This window comes from Phaethon aethereus (genome assembly GCF_964289735.1).
Source record: "Phaethon aethereus genome assembly, chromosome: 1".
In the NCBI taxonomy this organism is placed as follows: Eukaryota; Metazoa; Chordata; class Aves; order Phaethontiformes; family Phaethontidae; genus Phaethon; species Phaethon aethereus.
The window spans coordinates 196,008,982-196,035,523 of NC_138575.1; the positions used below are offsets into that span (position 1 = coordinate 196,008,982).

At 35.4% G+C, this 26,542-nt stretch overlaps 1 protein-coding gene across 4 annotated transcripts in view; it reads right to left on the reverse strand.

The window, feature by feature from the left end:
* The window catches only part of NBEA (neurobeachin), a gene marked incomplete at its 3' end in the record, with an annotated part of 516,829 nt that overhangs the window by 249,822 nt on the left and 240,465 nt on the right, over positions 1-26,542 (reverse strand). For all 4 annotated transcript variants that reach the window (XM_082012155.1, XM_082012156.1, XM_082012153.1 and 1 more), the window contains 2 exons: positions 22,364-22,425; positions 10,150-10,214 (listed from right to left, as the gene is read on the reverse strand). In XM_082012155.1, coding sequence (XP_081868281.1) covers positions 10,150-10,214; positions 22,364-22,425 — 127 coding nt within the window. The remainder of the gene's footprint in view (positions 1-10,149; positions 10,215-22,363; positions 22,426-26,542) is intronic.

Consider the following 26,542-nt stretch of genomic DNA (forward strand, 5'->3'; position numbering starts at 1 on the left):
GTTATTCCAAACAATGTGAACTACACAGACAAAATAGTAATGATGTCTTAAAGTGAAACAGGAACCATACAGGCTTCAGGGAAGAGCTGGGCTAAGTGCTATGTAGGATGAATGAAGACACTCTGCTCTAGCAGGTGCTAACCTTAAGCAGTATGAACATAGGCCAGTCCAGGCTATTTGGTTTTATTTAAAACTACAGACAAAGCTGCTCTCTTCCTTTTGGTTTGTTGTAAAAAATCATATCTATGGAATATCTCAGTATTATTTCAACTGTGTCTAGCCAATTGTTTCATGCACTCTCATATCTCTATCACTAATGGTGATTTCTTCAAGACAAAGATGAAAAATGGTTTGTATAGTGGTCAGCACATGGGGATTATGCCAAAAGTGAGGCCACAACCTAACAACACTATATAATCATTAAATAATATTACATCAATGTGTGCTAATAAGGGACATACTGTGATTCGCCCCTTACATGCTTGTATGCACCTAAGATAGAACTTCAAACACTAGGTAAACTATGCTTTTGCATGTAGAAGACCATGAAGAATGACACTAGTCTTAAAATCTCTTGCCAGAAAGACAGACTTTTGAAAAAGAGAAGTGTTAAAAATCTAGGCCAGCATTTAGAAATCTTGTATGCCTCCAAAAGAGGCCTTGGCCTGGATGTTTTGATGCAAGAATGTAGGGCAGAAAACAGAAGCATAGTAAGTTAAAGCAGTTAAATGTGTCATCCTAGCTTTGAAAGGAAAAGCAGCTACTACAAGGTCAGGGAAGCAACACCTTATAGAGTTTTTTGCAAAGGAACTTGCTTATGGGCTTGCTGTACTTGTTCAAGGAAACTTGTTTCTTTTTGAAATTTAAAAACACTACTTAAAAATAATTGTTTGGTCCTGATTTTTATTTCTAACAGGAAGTTATTTTGTGTTCTCAAGCTATATTTCTTCTAAGCAAAAGAAGGCAAAAGTGTTATTACTGTTACAACTGGATTAAATCATAGCCAGCTAACTGTGATTGAATCTCAAATTCATATAGAGACAGCACAACTCAGCATACTGTCCTAACAGTGTTACACTTGATAAACATGCATGGTAATGTCATCATCCTTTGAATGCTTTCCAATTTACCTAAAACCTTACTAACTCAATCACATGCATGGCATAAGATAGCGGGGGGGGGGGGGGGAAAAAGAAACCTCAGTCTTTTGGATTCTCACAGAGAAAACAATAGAAATTATTCAGAAAGGATCCCAAACCAGGACAGTTCGCACACTTAGCAGTAACAAAGGCTGCCAATACATCAAAAAAACCTCCCATCATGCACTGCAAATAAAAGAAAGGAACAGGGACCTCTAGGTCAGCAAATTCACTCATTCACTGCAACATGCAACTACATCATACAACCTCTTTCATAAACTAGTTTATGAAAGGCATTTACATGAAATCTAGCTCATGAAATGTGTCTTCAGTTTATGAAAATATGATTGAGTTGCTTGCCTCCAGCACAGCTTTGGAAGGTCCTCTGAAGGTTAAAATCCTTTTTCTTTCTGATTCTAATGTATTCTTCAGCGGTCTTTACCATTCCATTTTATGCAAATATTGCCCTTAGGTTTACACAACTCTTCTTCCTTCTATTGACCTTCTGATATTCCATATATGCCTATTTTACTAGTTTACTAAGTAAATCAGGTCTCTGACTTTTCTTGTAAGGCAAAACAGTTAGTAAAAGAGATTGCCTTTTCGGTTTTTACTAATTTCATACACTGATTTTACGTTTTCTGCAAGTGTATAGCCAAAACTGTCAGCAGTATTCCAGGCAAGTTCTAGTCACTATTTACATGGTAACATTAATGCTGCCTTATTTCAGTGGAAATACCTTTTCCAATGCAATTCTAGAATTGTGTTTTCCTTTTTCTTAGCCCTATATTCTACGAATTTGCACAAGAAAATTTCAGTGATAAATTGGTCTTTTATCTCCTCAGACATTTCCAAAATATGAGCCAACAGTCTCTAGCATATATTCTCAAGATCGTGGACTCCAAGTACTATTATGTTATAAAATATTTCTGTAACATATTACATTGTATAATATTTATATTAATGCAGGTTTGAAACCCACCCAGTATATTCCGATTGATATTTCAGTCATCTGCCAAACTATGCTTCCCACCCACAGATTTTTACAGAGCACTCCCTTTTGGGGAGAAGTCTATTCTTTGCATCTTTGCTAAACCATCACCCTGTGCTGGAATGACCAATCCAAGTAAGGAGGAGTTTGAGGAATAAAATGCATATGTACTTGCTAAACAGAGGGAAGGTTTGAAATTTGAAAGCAGTACCATTTTTACTCTCCTTTGGAAATAAAACGTTCTTTAGTGAGATCTCCTTATCACTGACAACTGAACGTTTGTTGTAACTGAATTATACCCCCGGTTCTCATTCACCCTTGTAAATGCTCATCCTACCTTAGGAGGCAACACCCTCAAAAGACCTAGTAGATAGATTGATGTTGAGACAGTGATGAATCCAGCCTTCTGGTCATGATTATTAATGTCTACATGGTAGTTGTCCCACAGGGCTAAGGAGCTGTCTGAAAAGTGTCACCACAGACTTGCTGTACATTTTATACTGTTTTTCAGTAATTCATGATTTACCAAAAAAAAAAAAACAAAACCAAACCCCAACATTGACCTAGAACAATGTTTGGCTTTATCCTGTGTGACCATTTCTTCAGCTATACCACTGAAACTCCTACCAGAATTGAAGGCAAATGTGCTGCTGTGTCCTTTCCCAGCTGAGCTGATCTCAACCAGGAACTGATGATCAGCAAATATCTTATCCTGGTTGAGTGGCAATTCTTACCACATAAGGTAGACATTAAACACTGACTTGGTAACTTATGGTTTCTCTTTACCAAGACAAGCTTGATTTCTATTAATGCCCACAAATTTATGAAGAACAGTTAAAGCTCTCTTACTAGAAAATGGGTTTGATTTGTTTTTAGACTGAATCAAAGGACATTCAGTAAGGAATCCACCAACAAAGCAGTCTGAAATCACTCGTGGCTCAATTCCTGGTACACTTCTATAGAGAAATGAGCTTTCTCATATTTTCTCTATGAGTACAGATAGCTGTGAAGTTTCCAGCTGAACATATGGAAAATAGAAGTAAAAACTAGAATTAAGATATGCTGGTACTTTAAAATAAGCATGACAGGGCTCAAGTATCTGTAGGAACAAGAGTAAACGGCAGGTTCTTCCTTACCTCAAAATCAAAGAGTCTCAGATTTATGAGTGAGAGCAGGCTGGGTGAGAGTACATCTCAGGATATGCCAGTTCATAAATATGCGTTATTTGCAAATATTGTTTGGGAGTAGGTAAGAAATTATTTTAAATCCATGTGGCTTGCTTTCCTGAATTCTGCCCTCAGCAAAGTTACTTTAGAAGTCCAGAGTGCTTACAGGTTAAAGAAAGTTGTGAAAAAGTATGTGTAATCAATCAGAAGCCCATGTTTTTCAGATGTTGTCGTTTAAAAAGTGTGGATTGTGAAGTTTCTCATTCCAAGAAGTCATTCAGGTAAACAGCCATAGCCCGGGAGAATTTTCTTAAAATTTTATTTAGTTTTGGAACTACAGACAGTGATAAGACTAAATCCAAAGTGTCTTGGAAACATGTAAAAACCATAAAATGTTTGCAACACATTTAGATGTGGATTGGGATAGGTGTGACAAACAGTGCTATTTGTACACCTATCAGAACTGAATGATGAAAACTTGTGTCTCACTGACTATTCTAAACTGACTTTTCTATCCTGCAGTTATTTTTTCCTAGTAATTATCTCACACACAGAGAAAAAGGGCTCTTAGCTGTTACACTGCTAGATAAAACAATTGTGCTTATGTTACCCAATCTTTCTTTCATTTGAGATAAACGAAAAAAGCAAATCATTCCCAAGAAGAAATTTTCGAAACAGATTACAAAATGAACATTTGTTATAATTTAGCTAAGGTCTTGCTTCCTTTACTCATTCCTGAAGTTTTGCCAACTCACATGTCCAGGGAAACAGATGTTTCTCTGACTTACTTTCATCAGATGCCCATAGCTTAATTTTTCCAAGAAGCAGCCTGGAAATACGCCACTTTTCCACCAAACACAGTTGTTTTGACAATTACTACTCTTAATGGCATTCATAAGAAATGAAACCTATCATTGCACTTGGTATCTGTAATAGGATTCATAAATTGGTCTATCTTGAAGAGTTTGAAGTTCTGCAAGATGCAGTACTGCTATAAATACTTTGAAAGTAAATTCCTATAAACTTTAGAAGGTAATGTCTAACACAGGTGTCATTTCTAGCAAAAGGTCAATGATGAAGAATCTACTAGAGAAAAGTTTGACATCAGAGCATGCAAAAACTGGCTACTGGACTACAACATAAGCACATTAGCAAGATAAACTCCATGGAGGGTAACTATAAATGTTTCAGAAATGCCACAGAAGCTGTAACAGACTAAGTGAAACTCAGAGTCGACTACAAAGAATCCATTCCATTCCTCATAAAGTTTTTCTATTTTGCATAAGAATTTTCTAATTCAAGAGGAATCTATCTCTCTGAAATAGTGACCATCCAGTAAATATCCAAGACCAGCAGTTACAACTGAGATGGCCTGCATCTCAGAAGCAGCCTCAGCTTTGAGACATGACCAGTTCAGGCAAGGTTAGAAGGTGGAAGGATGCCTCAAAACCTCTAACAGATCTAAGAACTCCAGCTGTACTGACCTTACAAATAGAGGGTTACCATAGCAATGTATGCTTTGTCTAACACAAACCAACTATTAGTCTGGAGGCAGAGCCAGGACAGCTGTAAGTAAAGAATATGAGATTATAAAAAAGCACATCTAACAGGGAGCTCAAGTTCATGCTTCAGCTGGAGCAGAAATAGAGACATTCAGTGCCTGGTTTTACAGAAGTATTTACGACAGGAATCTTCTACCGATGGAAGATGACATTTAGGATGAATTTCCATAAAAGAGCCACTCACAGTTGGTAAAGGATTCCTCCAATCAAAAGTTACAACTGGTGAGGGTGAAAATACAGCAACAGAATTTGGTTACATCTGTCAAAGGCAGAATAATCAAAGACCTTTTTTCTCATTTATATATTGTATCTAAGTGCTACTGTTTCCCCAGTGCTATTTTCTGCCTGGATTTGCATATATTTGATTTTGCACATCAGACTGGAATCGCCTGCAAGTTGTTCTGGTAGCCCTCAGCTACACAATATCCATGATTTCTGAAGACCAAGTATCTTGCATTCCTGGATGATTCAGGGGATTTCCCCATTCTGACCTCAAGGTTCTTGTGATAAAGATCATTGTCAAGACAGAAACAAGGGGAATTATCCTTTCTCCATCCTTCTTGGACCCAACTGCTAAATGAGTATCAAGGAGTATCTAGGGATCCAACTGTAAATGCACGTCATAAATCAAATATGGCAAATGGCAACATAGATATACCTTTTAGCACAGGGCCTGAACATTTAAGTATTGCAGACAGTGAATAATGACTGTGAGCTCATTTACCACAAACCAAACATATCAGAACTGCCAAACTTCAACAGAGGATGTCCAAAAGAACATTTGCCGCAGTTACCCAACAATCCTAGTTGAGGTAACATGGAAAGAATGTAAGTCTTTATTAGCCTCCTTTCAGGATTTAATCAGCGATTCATCTAAATTTAAACAAACACAAATTTCCAGTCTATTTAAACATTCTGCTACTCTTTCCAGGAAATTAGTGAAAACTCTCAACAAAACAGGGTTTAAAAGAAAAAGGGCTCCTATGAATTTTAAGTATGTTTGGAGGTCCAGGTAGGTGGATATGCAAAAGTATATGTTTTCATGGCTAAAGGCAGAAAGCAGACTTAGGTGCAGAGATGAAATTACAGAAACTAAGCTTACAATTTTAAATCTGAAATGAAATACAGTCTCATGTTTCCTCAAATTTAGATTATGATCAGACTACCACTGCTATATAAAATGAGGAAATTCTGTAAGGATATTATTTTAAATTAAAGAACAAGGTCATCTCTTTAAAGTGGTGAGTGTTGTGAAAACATAAAGGGGGAAGGAAATGGAAGTTGAGGATAGTAATCCAATTCTGAAAGACTAATAGATAATGATCTGTAACATCCATTTGTTAGGCAGGACAGACCCCTGAGATACTTCAGTTGTCAAAGGTATCAAGGTAGAGTACGACCAATTAACCACAATCCTCAGAGGCCCATTATGTAGCCATTTTTCTACCTATATAGTTGTCCATCCATTCAGAATGTAGTGTTGCAACTCTGATACATGAGTATTGTGGGACACAGTGTGGAAACCTTGCCAATGTCAAGGTAAATGATGTCCACTGCTCTCCCTGTGTCCACAAATCTAGGTTTTTTTTCATAGAAGGCAAACAGGCTGGTCAGGGATGATTTAGCTTTTGTAAATCCACGTTAACTGTTCTCAGTTACTTTCTCCTCCATGAGGCCAGAAATGTGTTCCAAAAGGACTTGCTATATCATTTTCCAAGTGACAGGAGAAAAGCTGACCATCTTATAATTCTCTGGCTTTTTTGGACTATTTTGAAGATGGGTGCAAGCTGTCTCAAGGAATCCTTGACTCAATCCTCGTCCACTGCTGGTAGTTCTTGAACCCTTTCACTAAAGAGAGAGGCTTAAGAAACCTTGGTGAAGACTGAGACAAATAAAGCATTGAACATCTCAGTCTTATCTGTCACTAAATCATCCATACCATTCACCAATAGGACACATTTTCCTTAGTCCTTCATTCTACTACTAATGAAGTGGTAGAAGCTCTTGTTGCCCTTGATACCTCTTCCAAGTCTCATTTCCAGTTGCGAACTAGGGTTTGTGATTCTGATACTTCCTCAAATTGTTTAAAGAATGCTGCTTCCTTTCCCTCACCCTGAATGAGTGGTCTGTAACAAACTCTCACCATGACGTCACCCTTACCAGATTCTCCTTTCATCCTGTCCTGCAAGGTATCAACCACATTGTCATCCATCCCATTGAAGAGCTCTATACATCTGAGCAGTTCCTTCACAGAGAAGGCAACACTCCTTGCTTTCTCTGCCTATCTTTCCCAAGGAACTTGTATCTGTCCAACGCAGCACTTCCGTCATGCAGTGCAGGCTGTCCCACCAAATCTCATTCATTCCAGTAGCGTCATAGTTTCATGATTGCATGTGGAGTACTTTCTCCTGCTTGTTTCCTGAGCTGTATGTATTTGTGTACAGATTTACTTAAGGTGGTTGCTCCTATCTTATCTCTTGTTCTTGTCACCCTGTACCCTTTTCTTTTGACCTCATCCATCACCACTCACTTAAACGTGGGTTATAATCTCCCTCTCACATCATTCCTAAAGAACTCTTTCCATGTCCCCTTTTACAGCTAACATTGCAGATGCACCCAGCTCTTAATTTAAGAAGCCTACTTATGTGTACACCGTAATGTAAATCTGAAATCCTAATTAAGCTGCTATCAGTGAAGATCTTGACATGTGTGATACCCTCAACATCACATATTCATAGCAAGAGACTGATTAAAAAGAAACATAAAATTCAAGATGATGACCAGGATATCTCTAAATATTTCAGGTATATTTATAGACAGTGTTTTCTACATTTCCAAATTAAGAATCTTTGCATACGCTTTCCTTGAAAGTATGAATTTAATTCTATAGCCAGATACTCTAGTTATACTAAAACTGTTATAACAGTTCCTATTTTTAGAAAGCTGTATCAGAGTGTTTGTATGCTGAATTCTAGAAATATGTGTCATTCAGATCTTCGTAACAAAACATTACCTAAACCAAAAAACAAACACAGTAAATTAACTAATTTAAAATGAAAATGCAATTTATTAAAGTGACAGGGATATAGAAGTTATATGTTTTTCTAACTATGGCTAAACCGAAATGTTTTATTTCAGAACATTTCTAATAAAGTCAAAGATCAGAAAGGCACTCATTATTTCAAGCAGAAACAACAAAAGTTAGGTACTCAGAAAATCACCATATAGCATCCATATATTAAACCAGATAGACATCTAATTGAAGATATTAAAAATTATGTCCCTCTGCATTACATCTAAACCTTTTCCTCCACACTCAGATGAAAAACCTTTCTCAAAACTGTTGATTTACTACCCAGGTCTCTCAAAATCTTACCCAGAAAGTCTTTCAAAATATTCTTAGTCTTCATTTTGCTTTTAATAATTTAAAATTCAATCATTATTGCATAGCGATTATATGCAATTTTACATCCCATTAACCCTGCTTTGTTTTAATTATAAAGATCCTTTGTTAGATTCCTTTAAATGATCCAGTTTATAATTTCACGTTATCCTAGGGAGCATTTCAATTCAGCTGCACATTCATCAACTGTTTATGTCCTGTTAATTGTTGACAACTGCACAATTGTATTCTCTAGCGATGATTGATGAACTGCATTCACAAGTTTAGCTATTAAGCAGAATAAATATTTATAACAATTTCCAGTTAAAGTATTGTTATCTTTATCCCCAAAAGGGTAAATTAAAAACGGATGGACTGATCGCAAAGAGGAGTGTCCTAGTAATCCACACACACTTGTTCTAAAACATCTTTCTGCCAAAAGTATATGGAGGAAAATGTGTCTAAGCGCAGCCTGATTAGACTTTTCATTTGATTTAAGCAGCAGGTCTTAAATACTACTTTGTTTTGAAAAGTTATTGTTAGAGGGGAGTAGAGGGTCCACTGATGTCTTAACACCTGACTGCTAAAAATATGCAGATGTGGGATTTGTTCAGGAGGAGCATTTTATCAGTAATGAGCATGCAATATCTGAACTCATTAGCCTGACTGAGAAAATAAAAAAGGTCAAAACGGGATCGTATATTACTATCAAAGAATATAAGCTTACTATAATTATTCAGTCTATTACCATGTAATAATTATTGTATAATGTGCAGTTCATGATCCACTCACATGGACCCTATAAAGGTGTAAACTCATATTGCCACTTCTTAGCAAGAAGAATTTCCAGTGAAAGGACTACATTTCCAACTGCTATATTCCAGTGTAACTTCAGTGTGTGCAGGGAATCTCAGAGAACTTACACCAACCAAAAACTGGGTAATAAGCTACATGTTCCTCTTTTGCAGATACTCATATTCCTATGTTACTAATCTCTGATGTTTTCTAAATTTGCTTTTAAACGAATGCATGATTTAACCACTGAAATATCAGCTAGACAAAAAATACCCTGTAATAAAGAGAAGATTTGATACTTTACTTTGGTAATGACATACTATTGGTGAAAATGAGAAACCATACATAAAATGACAACAACTCTTCAACAGGTGTATTGCTATATTTTTTTTTCTGCTGCACATATCAAGACATCTTAGAGTCCAATGGATTTAATGTACTGGCCAATGTCCCACACATTACATAAGTGGCTTCTTTTGTCTTTGGCATTCCACTACCAGGTAGGCCAAAGAGTCCCCCTTTGCTACCCAGCTTGCTGGCTGGAAGTACTGACAAACATTGCACAGAGTACAAGATATAAACAGATACAGCATTAAAATTACTTGAGAATTGATGATAAAGTATCTTAACAATTTTCAAAAGCAAGACAGCTCTTACAAACATAATGTCCCGTGTGTTTTACAGGACTCAAACTGGAGCAGAAATTCTAGATAAAATAATTCCTCATGAACTGATAGTACAGAGAAGTGCATCCGTACAATGAATGCTATGCTTCTAAAACAGATGGAGCAGCAGATGGGTTTACAGATTGGGCTCCCTGGCCTGTCTGGGTAAAACAACCTTGCTGCTCTAGAAAATGGTGGTTCAATTCTCAAATAAATGCAAACCTATATACAGTTCATGGGAGCTCTATTTCCTTCTGTCAATAAAACAAATTTTTCAGAACTTACACATTTCCAAATTAAATATTTACTATATAAAATATCTATACAATAAACCTCTTAATTAATACGGCCTTTTCACAATTTTTTTGGAACAGATGGTGAGGAAGTGTTATCACCCAATGGAATAAATGCAAAATGACTACTTGTTCAAAAGCTTCAAAATTAATTACCTTCCTTCATTGATGAGCTCAATAAATGCAAGTCCTGCATTCTTCTGAATAGAATTTTGCCATTCCTAAGAAGATAAAATATAACATGATCAAAACCCAAGGATTTTAAACCACATTTCTGAATCTGACCCTGATGACTTGCTAAGGAGCTTGAATTTAGGCTGAACTTCTTAATTTAATGCTTTTCTTTAAAAAAAAAAAATCCAATAATTTAAAAACCCTGTAATTCATTCTGATTTTCAAATAAACTTTAGGTGGTTATGTTTTCTGCTTCACCTTTAAACAAGCTTTAGTTTCCTTGTCTAGAGAAAATGAAAACACATCTTGTTTCTTCAATTCATACAGTTGCCCAAAGAACATATTAAGTGTAAGAAAGTATGGCAGTAGCAGTTTCTTCACGTTTCTTCACTGTTACGCCTTGTACATTTTATCATATAGAGCAGGCAATAATCTGTGTACCATCCATCCCTCCTTGAGTTCACTCTTTGTTTCTTCCCCATTATAAGTAAAAAAAAAAAGTTGCTAATAACAGAGCTTTAAAAATTCTTTTACTATTAACATGTATTTCCGAGATAAACTTTCGAAACTGATTTAAACCACCTAGTAGATATTAAAAGATAACAACTTTTACTTCATATACCACTAAGTTAAAGAGAAAATTCTCAATGCATCACAAACAGCTTTTGGCCATACAAACCACTGCCTCCATCACACCAACAGACTTTTGATTCCTGAGATTAAAAAAGGCTGAGATCTCTCTCTACCAAGTAAGGATTATATTCTTTTGGGATAATTTCTTAAAACTTTTCTTAAAGAGTAATAAACAATTCTGTTTCATCATACAGAAAAAAATCAAAACACATTAGCTGGATTACAGTTTAGAGAGAAATTTTCTAGTCTGTGACTTCATGTTATAATAAAAAATGGGTAGAGAGAGTTACAGTTACAGAACTATTCTACTTTACATTTCCTTTTTTCCAGGACTACAAAATCAGGCAGAAATTCCCAATGCTTGTTTCCTGGTATGGGCAAAAAAGATGTATTTACACAGATAAGGAAATTTTCTCAAAGAATAGTTGTGAAAACTTGTCACTAATCAGCAAGGTGCCTCTTACTGATCCTATGAAAATTCACAGATTTGACCAAGTCATGCATCTTAAAAAAACAAAAAGACAATAATCTTGTACTCATGGTTGGTTTTATAAGAGGCAAGCTACTAAAATATCCAAATAATAAACATATTAACGCATTACTGAGCATGTAAGTTCTTATTAGAGAAGATGGAGTATCAGAACTCAAGCCTCGAGCTTGTGGGCTAGAAAACCATTGTAACAGGGTCCTTTCTTCAGTGCTGTTGATTTTGTTCTTTTCCAAATTCAGTAATTGAAACAAGCCTAATGATCTAATTTCTGGAAGCAATTAAATCACCTTGGTATAGTACAAAGTCACTCTGAGAAGATAATTGCCTAAACATAGGCACCTCGTGCCATTTTAAAAAACAATAGTCTGTGTTAGAAGTAGTATTTGAGGTGTAGCATTGTTTTTTTCTCTAATCAGAGCCTTTTACTGTACACTATAAAAACTCCTATTAGCATTTTCTTTTGAGATGCTTTTCTGCACCACAGCTGCTATGACTCTGCAGTCAGGAAACCAGAACTGGTGTGCCTCGAATTCAGGAACAAAGTTGAAAAGAGAGTTAAAAAAAAAAAGGCTTCCTAAGATTGCTTAGAAGAAAGCATGCTAATTAAATTTTTAAAGAGAGACAGAGGGTCTATCTGTGTCTGCAAAAGACCAAGAGATTCTTGCAAGTCTTTTGTCAGATCTTGCTGCTCAGTGCAAATGTATCAGATACTGTAGGACAGCCAAAATGGCTAACTAGATTTTAGGCGAGATATCTTAAGGTACCTAAAAAAACATTAGCTATCTATGTGGAATCAAACAAATTTCTTCTTATGTCTCCATATGTGGAAAATCTCATCAATTTATCCCAGCTAATTATTCACAATAAAAGTATGTGAAATCTGCCCAAATATCTACCAAAAAGTAGTGGAAAACATAATGATACAGATCCAGAAAGAAACCAGGATTCATGGTTCATGCATTGCTTCACCACAAACTTGCTACTGCAAGTATCACTGCAAACTCCCAACCCTCCGTTAATCCACAAATAAGGGAATAATTTTTACTACAACAATTTCCTCTCAATTTTAGGCATATTTTAATATAACAGATCTGACACGATATCTTTATAACAAAGGAATACTGATTCCCAGAGTTTCCATAATTTACACCTTTCCAGTTTCTGCAAGGAAGTTTAAAATTGTGTCACAAATTACAAGTTTCTCAACAAACGGTGGTTACTGAATGGACAGATACCTGCCGTAGTAATCACCGTACCATTCTCCTTCCAGTACAGGTGCCACTGTCTCAATCAATTCTAGCTTCTTTGGAATTTTCGCTTCTCTGTGTCTTAAAATATTCTGAGTATTTTTTTTCTTTTTGTCATATTGAATATTTATTGAATTTTCTTGTCTAATATATTAATAACTCAGTTGATACCACAATTCTTCAATCACTGTATTTTAATCATAACTTCTTGAGACAGATGAAATTCTATTATATTGACTTTTCTTTCTGGACTCTTGAATATATTTGGAGAAAAATCATGTACGGAGCTGAATAGGTGCTACCTTTTGTCAGGATAAGGAAGAGTAAAGTGTATAAAAATGTGTTTGCAATTCACAACTTGTATGTAATTTAGTTTGGGTTTGAGCTCTGTGTTGTGAATTTACCTTCTAAAATCACCAATAACTTGCTTTACTTCATTTAAGAGGAAAGATTCAAAGGATATGTTACAAGATTGAAGAAAATGTTTTTTTAAGGCAGGAAACCATATTCATTAGAAGTGGGTAAAAACAGAAAAACGAACTGATTTCAAGATGTAGCCTCATAAATTTTTCAGCAGATTACTCATTAATTTTTGAGAAAATTATACAGTTTTTAAGATCACAGGACTCTCCCTAGCAATCCTAGAAGAATTGAGCTAAATATATTGGAGTCTTAAAACCTTCCACTATTGTTTGGAATGAGAATCAGATCTAAGAACGCCAATTTTACTGCCTTTATCCTTCTCTTACACTCACATGTATACTGCTGATAGATGATAAATAAAAAGTATTTTTGGTCTATTCTTTCAAGTAAATTTGGGATCAATTTTAGGATTTTATGATAGGTCATCCATTTTAAAAGCAACCATTTCCCACAATAAGGAAGTTGCAGAATGACTGACGACATCCTCCTGGAAGGCAAATCTGCAAGTATTGGAATACACTGGGCTTCTGGCCAAATCACAGAAAAGAAAAGAATGTGAAACTTTCACAACACTATTTATGTGAATATGACTTTAACAATGCAGCAAAGGTAATAAGCAGTTTTAGATTTCACTTTCACAAGACTAAAGCTTCATTTTTCCTCTATTTTCTTGACTTGGAGTAATATGTTAATTTTTTGTTTTCTTGGAAACACATAGACCTGTTGCCCTTCTGATCACCTGTGGTAATTGCTCAATTTATCTTGAAAATGATGTCAAATGTTCCCAGAGGAACATGTCATTGGTATCTTAGAAGAAAAGAGGAAAAGATTCCACAACTGCAAAAACATTTACATTATCCGAACAACACTAGGGAAACGACCAAATTTATTTAGATGATACAATATTAACCTTAATCACCTTGTTGAAAGTCTGCGTATCTTCTAATGGAGACAGAAGATATGTGCTAGAAGATACACACATCTCCATAACTTCTAGAGCTTCCTTCCTGACTGGAAAAATGGTTCTTCATTTAAGAGACACTCAATTTATTATTAACAACTTATGTTGCTACGTATGGCTATTAATCCTAAAGGCCAGTCCACTTATTACTCAACGAATTTTTTATTTTAGAGGTGGATAACTAATTTGAAGTCTTCCAAAATGCACCATTGAAGAGAAGACTTTTTGATGTGCAAAAAACTACTCCTCACATTGCCTCCATTATATACATAATGATACCCCCCCCAACTATGGTATATTTATCAATAATGATGGCACCCTTTCTCAGCCCTTTAAGAAATACCAGTTGACTCTTTCTGACTTTTTAGGTGTTTTCCTCTGACCTAAGATCCTTCTCAGTTGCAGGCAACTTAATAGAGAACTCAAGGGAAAGACACATTGCCATATTAGGATACGGAGAAAGTAATTCTTACAGTTTTCTGATCCTGCTTGTTTTGCAATGAATCTAGGAGGTTCAGAACAGCATCTCATTGATGTATAATAAATGTACTCTTTGACATTTTTTGACAAAAATACCCTGATAAGGACAGGCAAGAGAAAGGACCAGAAGTTCCATGGTGACTCTGGTGTAAGATATTGAGGAAGAGATCCTACTTATTACTAAAGGCAAAACACTACAAAAGTAGTTTTCTGATGGGAAAGTACAGGAGCTGGAAAGGCATCTCACAGAATAATCAAGAAAGTAAAATTGCCCAACAAGTAGGAAAGAATACACTGATGGTTTCCATTTGAAAGTTAGATTATCAGAAGCAGATGGCACAGAGATGAAGACTGAAATTGGTCTGGAAGACATTCCACACATGGACAAGGAAGTAATGCAAGAAAATTCTGACACCACTTTAGCGTAAAAAAAAGATAATGCAAAATGGTCATCTTTGGAAAACTTCCAGAATTCTATAAAGCAAGTGAGAAACACTGGGGAAAAAAGCCCAAAACAACAAAAAAACCCCAACACAACCAACAAACCACTTAATTTCTAGAGCAAAAATTATAAAGGAAAAAGTTTTCTACTCCCCTGGTAGCTCGTACTGGAGTTCATTTCTGGTTTTGGAAATTACACTAAGTGTGTATAACAACCTATTTGTGTATAGGCCATGTTCTGGATTATGAAGAGCCCCTAATGAACACCAGAACATAAGTACGTGGTTAAGGTGTATCATATTTGATAATGGATAAGAACACAGTAGAAATGTTTCTCTCTTGCTGGACATTACTATAGGGCAAAAAGGATGACAGTATTAGAGAAAACACTTGCTTCAGCTACAAAGACTTTATTTATTGAACTTTGAGCCTGTGATAAAAAGTGAAATTACAAAGGCTCAGTTTGGAGCTACATGATTGACATTTTCATACACCTTTCTAGTGCTTTGTCCAGTGTATGACAATCTGTGTGATCTTTTTTTGTTTGTTTTAACTTATTTCTCTCCCTTCAAATGCTTTTCTTTCAGTCTGTCTTTCCTACAGCCCCAGCCATCCTACCTGCCACCTCCTATGATCTATTGCTTTCATGGCTATTCTAGAAATATAATCAGTTGAAAATTACTATTTTATGCAGAGTTATAGAGCTAGACATGGAGAAGATATGATACCTCTGCCAGTCTGATTTGGGCCGGAGAGAAGCCTGAGCTGATCACTGAAACCGCAGCCTAAGAGTATGATTCAGTTAGATGCAGAGATCTGAATTTACAGCTTTCTGCCATGAAAACACGAGTGGCATTTTCTCTCGTCTCCTCTGTGCTCCCAGTATTTGCAATCCTGAATCTTTCTCTCTGAGTAGCTCTGGTGGCTTTTGAACTAGGGTCTCAGACAGCTTAACCCACTAATCCAGGAAACAAACATCTGAACAATTTTCAGATATGTTTGTGAGTTAGTCTTATAAATATCAGCACTGGTACAAAAGTGGAGTTAGCAGAGAAGAAGCTGCAGGGCAGAAGCAGTGTAGCAGGTCCAGAGCTTTGTTAGGATAAATGTTTACCTGCTGGAAAAACAGATTATTTATATGAGTTTCTGTATGTTTGCATGTGTGATTCTATGTGTCTTTCCCTTCTACATCAAATTTTAATTCAAACTTTTGCAGTGATATGAAATGCAGCATTGTCTTCTCCTAGTCATGCTGGTACAAATACAGAGTTAGTGGATAATGCAACAGGACAAATGGGAAAACATGGCCAGAAGTAAAATATCCAACTTGTTTCATGATTAGGAAAAAGGAAGATTAAAAAATTACACTTCCATAGGAATTTGCATAACCAATCTTAATTTCACCATTGAAGTTACACCAGACTTAATTTCCTAAGGAGATTAAGTCCCAGGTTCATTGTTCTTTAGATTTAAGAGACACATTCATTATTTAACTTCTCTTCAGCCTTCCTGCTATAGGTGGTGTCAAAAAGACAAATAGCAAACACTTCTGTTAGTGTGCTACTAGCACAGTTACTCTAAAAGAGCTATCACTTATCAAACAAAAAGTAAGGAGCATGAGAACTCTGGGAATACCTTTGGAGGGAATAAATAAGGACCAACAAACATAATTAAAGTTGAATCTAATACTGGCAACAAGAGTAAATTGATAAAAAATTATTACAAATAAATCTATAATTAAAATGAAAAGGTTTCTAATACTGCATAAAATTAAAATGTAAAATAGACATACAAATAGTATAGTACAGAAATAAAGGTAACTAACTGTCTTAAGATGGATCCTGGTAAGATACCTGTGAGAATGGTGCTTGATAAGAGGGCACTCTACAGTAGAGCTGGAGAATTCCTACTTAAACTTTTCTAGAAAGCCTTGAATAAAGTTGTTTAGTATCAAGAAGCATGGATTGTGTTTCTATTATACGAATCCCACATGTCAGGGCTGCTTCGGGTCAGCTGTAGGGACCAGAAAAAGATTTCTTTTTCTGCTTGGTTTCTGTGTTGGGCAGCTGCCAGTTTCTGACCCCAAGAGCTATCCCACACTTGGGGGTAGAATGCACATTTAGACATGCTAGTGCATACTGAAATCTCTCCAGTGCCTCATCAAGTTGATGAGTCTTCCTATATGCTGAGAGCTAAACCTATCACCAAATTTACTCAGTGAGCATTTCCTTCAAATTTGCACTGGCAAGGCACATCTTTTGGGGGTTTTTGTTTATTTGTTTGCTTTTTCCACCTCTCCTTGGAGTGAGATGAATTTCTTGATATTGTTTCAAATTTTTTCTTGCCACTTTGGACAACGAGCAATGCACTCATTTGCCTTCCCCTCTGTTGCCTTCTGCCCCATTTTGCCACTTTATAGTTTTGATTGCTATAGTACATTCAGTAGCATAAACCTACTATGTTTTAAATGTGTCAAACTGCTAGAAAGTGTTTTACATACTGTGCTGCATGGGAGCAGATCCTTCACAGATCTTTTTTCATTTAGTATTTACTGGATGGCTGCCTGTGGTATGGAAATACAGACTAGATTTGTCCCAAACAGTTTCTAAGTTTCCAGGTTAATAGATAAGACAACGTGGACAGACACAACTCATTTATGAGGCTCACACTGTTAATCAATGTTTGAAAGGTGTAGCTGAAGTTCAATTTACCCATTAATTACATATTGGAGTTTGTCAGGTTATGGATGTACTCTTGGTATAGTTTGCTTTATTTAAGGTACTTTAAGTTCTGTATTTTTTCATAAAAGTAAACAATTTATAGAATCTACTTACAGCTTAATTATAAGAGGGACCATGTGTTATAATTTATTTGAGAATCTCCTAACAGGTTTTAATTGCCAGTTTTAAGTGAAGCATTTCTTAGTTATGTATATCCTTTTCCTCACTCCTCATAGAGGCTTTCTAATAAAAGCCTATTTACAAGGGATAGCATCTAAAAGAAATCTTTTTCCTCAACATAGTGAATCAGAAGTGGATTTTCATTCTAGTTTTGATATTTCCTTTGGAGGCTCCATCTTACAAGGAGCGGCTGAGGGAACTGGGGCTGTTCAGTCTGGAGAAGAGGAGGCTGAGGGGAGACCTTATCGCTCTCTACAACTACCTGAAAGGGGGTTGTGGCAAGGTGGGTGTTGGTCTCTTCTCCCAAGTAACTAGCAACAGAATGAGAGGAAATGGCCTCAAGTTGTGCCAGGGGAGGTTTGGACTCGATATTAGGTAAAAATTTCTTTACGGAGAGAGTGTTCAAACATTGGAACAGGCTGCCCAGGGAGGTGGTGGAGTCACCATCACTGGAAGTTTTCAAAAAACATGTAGACGTGGCACTTCAGGATACGGTTTAGTGGGCTTGGTGGTGTTGGGTTGACAGTTGGACTTGATGATCTTAAAGGTCTTTTCCAACCTTAATGATTCTGTGATTCTATGAATTACAATCTTGATCAAACTTCCAACATGGCGGGGAGGGGAAATGAACAGAATGAATGATGTATTGAAAACTGCAAAATCCTAAAATTTGTCAGATATTCTGCACATAGTCTAAAATCACAAATGACATAGCATTTTTTTCCTAAAGTAACCATTTATCCATTATAATAGTTATTTTTAAATAGGTCAAATAGCAACATGTCTTAAATACTAAGACAGTATTCTCTGTTTAAGAAAATAAATTTCCCCTGTTAATAGATAAGATACAGAAAAATACAAGTGGCATGAGATAAAACTCCCTTGGGATACAGTTTCTGCAGAAGCTGTATCCCCGAAGAGAAAAATTTGCAAAAGATCTGGAAGTAATTAGAAACTATTGTAGTGTTGAGGCTAGGGAAAAAAAAAAAAGAATAAGAAAAAAGTAATTAAAATCTAAATCTCATGTAAGAAGGAACTACACTGCAAAAATTATTGTATTGTTTTAAAAAATTGTATGGTTTATTGAAGAAATCTGCCACTCCAACAGCAACACAGCTGTGACATGCTTAAGTAGGCTGAGGGAACAAAGACCAGCTAATCAAGCACAGATCTTGTCAAACATAACACATCTTCATCCGTTTTATGTTAAAATAGACTAAATCCAAATTAAAATGTCTGTTTTATGAAAAGTGAGAATCATTACATGTTTATTATAAATAATCTAGAAAAATGTATTTCAAGTGCTTGGACGTATGCTTTTGGTTTATATAAGAGATTAAGAAAATAAAGCCTTCAAATTAACCTGAATTTTAATCTAGTGAAGTAGGTGGTAATAAAAAAATTAAATGGGTGCAGGGAAGCAAGTTACAATACAAGAGAGATTCTGAAAATACAAAGAGTAGAACTTTTTGTTCTTCCCCAAACCCACAAATGATGCACTATCCCTACAGGAGTTCTGTATTTTTCACAGAAACTCCAAATTCCTTTGGGGGAAAGGCTTGATTGCATATCCCTCAGAGTCTAAAAGGCTGCCCATATGAACTGAATTATCCATGACATGTACCTTCAGACATTTGTAATGTGATATTTCATGTAAATTTAGACCATACCTTGGACGTGGGCCGCTGGCAATGTTGATTTTATTCAGGAGCTCAGATAAGAAAAAAAATTCTGACATCCTTGCTAATCTGTAGTCGTTAACATGGAATTTCCAACATAAAGAGCATAAAAGCATCTAATTTGCTGTGGCAAATGAAAGGAAAACAAACTTCGCATTTCCCTTTCCTTTTCAATGTCTAAAGTTACTCTGTTCCGTGCAAACAAAATTGTACTTTTCAAAGGTTTTTAATATCGCCATCTATCTTTTGAGTGACACATTTCAAACTTCCCCACATAATCTGTAAAATGCCATTCAATTTGAATATAAAGTAGTTACCCATGTTAGGAAGAAAAGTCCTAGTTACATTAGGATTATTAAAAACCGTAGTACTTTATACGGTGTTTCCAGTCCATATTACTCAATTTATCATACGGAAAAGCTCAGGCAGCACTATCTAGTTTGTTTGTAGAGATGAATTAACCTCATTTACTGCAGAGAACATCTCCTAAGATCCTAATTCCAAGTTCTGCTAACTACAGGTGGATTACAATATTTGTCTGTCTGCTATTCTTTTCTTCTAGCCACCTTATGTATCAGCATTTTTATAGCATTTACCGCATGTTTTCTTTTGACAAATAGTTTTAAAATGTAAACAGGAAAAAATAACTACTTTTTTTCCTGCAGGTTAATAGAATTACAGACCTGATTGTTTAGCACGCCTACAAGATTAAATACAATATTCTGTGAAGATGCAATTTACAGGACCAATACTTTTGGAGTTAGGAAGGTGAGGGGAGGAGAATGCAATTTGCACCATTACAGCCCCCTGTTGACCAGTTCCTGTAGAAACATTTAACATCACCAACAAATATTACAGCATTAGCTTCTGAAGTACTTAGTGATAAATGGACACCAGGAGACAAAATCTTCCTTCTTAAGAAGATAAGGAAACAACCCTGAAGTATCACCTGGGGTACAAAAAATAAAAGCTTGCCATTTCCACAAGTAATTGAATAGATGCAAAATAGCTGTCCCAAGCAAACATTGAAGAAAATCAATAAAAGTTCAGAATTTCAAAATGAATAGGGTCTTCACATTATTTCAGGTATAAAATAAAGTTTATTTTAAAAATAGTAAAATATTTTGAAATAATAAATAACATATATAATAGTCATAAAGATAACAAATTGATTTAGCTGCATTTGTTACATAGCTTTACTAGGACGTCTGAAGAAAAAGCATTGCAGAAAGAGCTTAAATTTCTCTCTCTTCCTTTCAATCAATATTTGAGGCAAAGTTTCATCTCTAGGGCCCTTAATGGCAGGAATTCTTGGAGCCAGCAAATGAGTAATGTTAAACCTATGATTAGATGATGAGGCCATCAAAGACACTAGACCCTAATGCTACATTCCACTTTATTCCTGAGAACTGCAGTAAACCCAAAGGCTAGGGAAGAAAGGACTGTAAGTTATTCCTTCCCTCAAGAAAACGTTTCAAAAGCTGCTAAAAAAAAAAGTAAAAAAAAAAAAAAGTTGCATGACATGAACATAGAGCTCAAAAGCCTTAATGGATCTTTTGGAATTTTCCTGGAACCCAGGACTTTAACGTTAGGTAACAAATTTTTCAAATGCCCTGCTGGAGAAGGTTTGAAGTTCAAACCCCACTGAGGATTCCTGCCAGGGATGTATTTTTCTTTTACTTTTCCCTAACCAATATCCACCCTGGCTAAAAGAAGAAGAAAAAAAAGAAGAGAAAAAATAAAGGAAAACAAGATTTAATGATTTCCTTATGACAGAAGTTCGAAGAAACACAACCTACAGACTGGCAAACAGCAGGTAAGTTGGAACCCCCTCCCCCAAAATCAGTTGTAAATGTTAATTGTTTTCAGATAGATTCCTCAAAAGTAGATCTTCATTTCAATTACCCCTAGAAACTCATTTGTTTTTCAGTACAAAAGGTTTATGGTGCATGTTCTCAATGTGCAGCAGTGAATGCTCAAGTAAAGCTACAAACAATTAATTTTCCTTGGTAATAATATAACAAGTTAACCTGCCCATTTTATATAATAACTTGGCTTGATTTTAACTGGTATTACAAATCTGTGGGGAACCTGGTAAATGAAACACTGTTAATAAGCCTTTAAAGAAGTGTAAAAACATCTGAAATTTGGATCTGTTAGGCCATCATATTTTTCTTGTATTTTACAAAATGAGCAAAATTCTAAAATGTTTGTTGATAACATATTACTGGCAGTCTAAAGTAAAAGACTATATATATGAAATTAGCCCATAACACTTCTGTCAAAACAAATAAAACTAAAATTAAGATAGAGATAATCCAAACAGTATGAGGAATTATTTAATTTTGATTATTTTAGTTGTGAAAGCAATTCAAAATGTCAATTGATTCAGATTTCTAAGAAACCCATTACAGCTATGCTAAAAAATAATAATTAACCACAGCATTTTAAAAATAGAAATACTCTGCTTCTGCCAGTTCCTGACTACCTAAGCCATGTTCTTCTGCTTTTTATATTCTGGTAGGTATGTAAAATATCCAATAAGTTATGTCAAGTATATAAAAAATAATAAAGTCACCACAAAGGTTTTAAAAATTACTAATTCAAAGACAGATTTCAACATAAAATTATGAGAACAGTACCCTGTTTACATATTCTAAATAAGAACTGGCTTGAAAGAGAGTTCATACACAGAAAAAGTGCATAATGTACATCCATACACTTTTACAAAACAAATGTAAATATACGTTGTATACCCTGTGAATATAGAGAAATTATGAAACATTAAAAAATCTACATTTTATATGCTACCAGAAGAGACTATTTTGTGTTTTCTTATACGGAAATGGAAGAATGAATCAAACAAGATATAATTCTTAGTCTGGCAGTAATCCAGCACTATGCAAAGAAACTAATACAATTAGAACCAGAGATTGTCTTACCTGTGAACAAAGCAGCATAACAAGTTCAACCACTGAAGTACTTGACTTCATACAAACCAGACCTGCAATAAATAGTCAAGGATTAAGTCTTTTTGGCTTTTAGCTTGTTCAGTATTTAGCTAAATAAATAATTAACTACCTATCTATATAATCTGAAGCAATTTAATATACAATCAACATAAGAAAACAACCACTGAATACTAAATTCTACAAATTCTTAAGAATAAACTGATCATATATTAACAAGTAGAGAATAAGGCCTCTGCTTAGAAATAATTTTAATTTTTATCTAGTAATTGATAGCTCGAGTATTAATGAAAGAGGCATTCATGTGAAATTGTATTTTTCTTAAAATTATAACCCGTGATTTGTAGGCCGTGTTTCTTAAAACAAACTTTGAATCATGCATTGTAACTGTTACTCATTGTTTTGTACTTAATTTAAGTAATTAATACCTAATAATATTTCCATATTATCAATGCTTGTTGGCAGCTTTGGAAATGCAAATTTACTTTCTGAGAGAAGGATAGAATGTCTAAGTACTTAAAAGATGCATTGTAAAAAGACAAGGAGGAGATTACAGTTCTATCTACTGTTAAGTGTACACATGGTAGCTTCTGTTATCTAAAATCATATAGACAGTGATATCATGGTTTAGGGCAGGGAAACACTTCAGTTGTGTTATAAAAATGATAAATTCACAAATATAAAGCCTACAACTAAGGATTAAGTAGGAAGCTGAAAAGCAAACTGATGTGCTTTAAGTAGGTTTCTACAAACAGCAATTAGAGACAATAGCACGTGTATTTATTGCGGGTAGTGCATAAATACCCTTTTGTGCCCATTCTGCTAACAACCCCATCCTTATTGTACAGTAACACAGAACAAGCTGTAAGAAGCCACTAGGATCCCATTCTATCAGATATATGGGCAGACAGTTAACTAATGAAATAAGAGGCAGATGTGCAAAGCTCATTTAGAGAGACAATTGCTGTAATTGATCAGCTATGCTCATGCTGAAGTGCTAGAGGATCCAAAAGATTAATGGGATACTTATCACCTGCAGGCTACCTCCACTGTTTGAAAGCTGACAAAGAAAATCCAAACAGAAGACTGAACTCTATCGTTAAGCCAGTGCAGGTAACACAAACATATCAAATATTTTAACATGGAATATTCTCTGGTTTATTATGAATCCACCTCATATTCCATAAAACTAAAAAAAAAAAAAAAAAAATCTTTTCTGTCATATGCTCACTTATTTTCTTTCAAAATCAGACCTCAGGTGTATTAAAATATGATTGAGTCAAAATAATGCTCTTAGAAACATATTCCTATGCTACAATCTTCTACATTTGTAGATGTCTTTACCTTCTGATTTTACATCAGAAGAACAAATGTCTCCATCATACACAGTTATGAAAAAATAAACCAATTAATTTATATAACAAAAGTTTATGCATCAGCATTAATTTCTTTCTGTCTTCACCAGGTTTCCAAAAAGAATAGAAAACTCAGTGTAAAATATACACTTTAAAGAGCAACGCATAATGAATATTTCCTGGCCTAATTCATTAAATTAGAAGTTCTTAACTTTCAAAGACAGTTGGTGGTACTTATGCCACCTGTGTAGCTTCAAACAACATGAAAGAAAGTTTTGAGCATGGATCAAAATAAACATGCCTCAAATGGCAATAGGCTAGGATAAGTACTCATAATTATAATCTAGATAAGTCTTAATGGCACAAATGCTGAACGTACAATAAAACGGGACTCTCTGATTGAAGGAAGTGATAATTACCTTAGTGCAAAATGTTCTGTTTATGATAACAAGAATTTTTAAATACTATAATTTTTAAAAGCCTGATAATTCTATGGGCTTGAGTAAAATGATAATCTGACCTAAAATGGGTGTCTTTTTTCTAGTTGTACAGACATTACTTGATAACTTTTTGTATATCACATCTCATCAACTAAAAACACAAAAATGATCTGAGGGATGGAACACCTCTCCTATGAGGACAGGCTGAGAGAGTTGGGGTTTTTCAGCCTGGAGAAGAGAAGGCTCCGGGGAGACCTTATTGCAGCTTTCCAGTACTTAAAGGGAGTTTGTAAAAAAGATGGGGACAGACTTTTTAGCAGGGTCTGTTCCGATAGGACAAGGGGTAAAGGTTTTAAACCAAAAGAGTGTAGACTTAGACTAGATCTAAGGAAGATATTTTTCACAACGAGGTTGGTGAACCACTGGCACAGGTTGCCCAGGGCAATGGTGGATGCCCCATCCCTGGAAACATTCAAGGTCAGGTTGGACTGGGCTCTGAGCAACCTGATCTAGTTGAAGATGTCCCTGCTCATGGCAGGCGGGTTGGACAGATGACCTTTAAAGGTCCCTTCCAACCCAAAGATTCTATGATTCTATGTAGCATTCTAGCATCAGAAAGGAGAATCAAACTGATTTTGGTGAAATTGGGAAAAAGAAAGAGGAGGATACAGAACTGACATCTGGTTAGCACATCAGCACATCCATCAGTTGTAACCAGCGCTTGAATTGCCTGCTGATGAAACAACCATTGATAATAGCCATTAACACCTCTCATAACCAGTGGTATTCAAAACCTGATGTTTTAAGAGGCTGGTTTTCATGTCTAAAAGAAACAAATAACTGTCTTAGAGACTGTAGCACTTTTCACATGTGAAAATACAGAGGGAGATAGGAAAGCCTTATAAAAGAAGCTCATGGTGTCAAAGATGGATGCAAGGAATCTTGGCAGAGAGCTCAGTCTATGGCAAAAATTAAGTGTGCAGCACTTTTTATAAGTAAGTGAAAACAAGAGTAGCCATAACAGAAAATAGGGAATCCCATGCATCTTGATGGGTAGGAAGAAGGAAATAGAAACAGAAATACTTTCTATTCACCTTTAACTATTCATATCACACATTCCTTGAAGTAAAACAGAATACAGAAACTTGAAACATTCATAATAGGGCCACCATTTCATGTTATAATTTTCTTGCTAATCAGCCTCCTACTCCCACTTCAGAGACTCCTTCCACTCAAATCATATGAGGGAAAGTGTGTGCCCTCCATTACATGCTCCATTTCCTCCTTCCTAGCTGCTAAGGGCTCTCTTTTTGTGTCCCTTGTGCATCTTCCCATTTTCACTTATTCCTGATTAAGCAGGAAAGATTTGAAATAAATAAATATGTTTTTTCCTGTCACACAAAACACAATTAATCTTCGGAGTTTACTGTCAGAGCTGTTGTGGAGTCAATGGTAGAGAATGATAAAAACAGATCAGACCTGGTGGAGGACAGATCCATTTCTGCCTTTTAGGAAAAACTGTCAGAATGCAACCTCTGGTTTATGAAGATCCCACACAATCAAAAGCTGTAGGAGAAGTTAAGGAAGAATGATCATCCCTGTCCTGCTGAACTTATCCTACATAGACTAGAAAAAAAGATAATTTTAATAATCTGTGTTTTAAATTTGTGTGATCCTCTGTTCTAGGAAGTCCAGTTTGTGTGAATTGCCTCACTGCTTCTGGCTTGGTACAGACACTAAAATAATTTCCTTCAGCAGACAGTATATATTCTAATAGACAAAAAAAAATAAAGGAGGAAAAAATGTTCTGCTACCACTTTACAGATGGAAGAGAAGGAACAAACTGGTTGAGGTATCTTCACAAAGTCAAGTAGAATTTGTAGCATGAATCAGAATAAACATTTTTTAAGCCCCAAATGCACTAGCAACTGCATTTATTCTCCCTCTTTATAGTTTTGCAAGATTTCACAGAGCTTTTTAGAATGTGCAAAATTTTATTAGTTTTAACATAATGAGAAACAAAAATGATAGCAAGCTTTGAAAAATAATGGCTTCTGTGATTGAGAAGCACACAAATATATTTTCAGTTCTCTTTCCCCTCACTTAACTCCAAAAGAAAAAGTATTTGCAATTCAAACTAAAACTGTTGCCTGCATTCTTCAGCTGCAGATAAATTCTTCCTATACCATCTGTATCAAATGCCATTAAGGAAGCTAATGCAATTACTAAAATACAAGTGGATATTTCCTGCATACAGCAAGGTTAAAAAGGTCATTGATTAACTGAATGGAGTATGTGCTTTTTATATTTGCTGTTCTCAGTACTTTTCTTCATGGTCTATTCTCAGTCCATTAAAT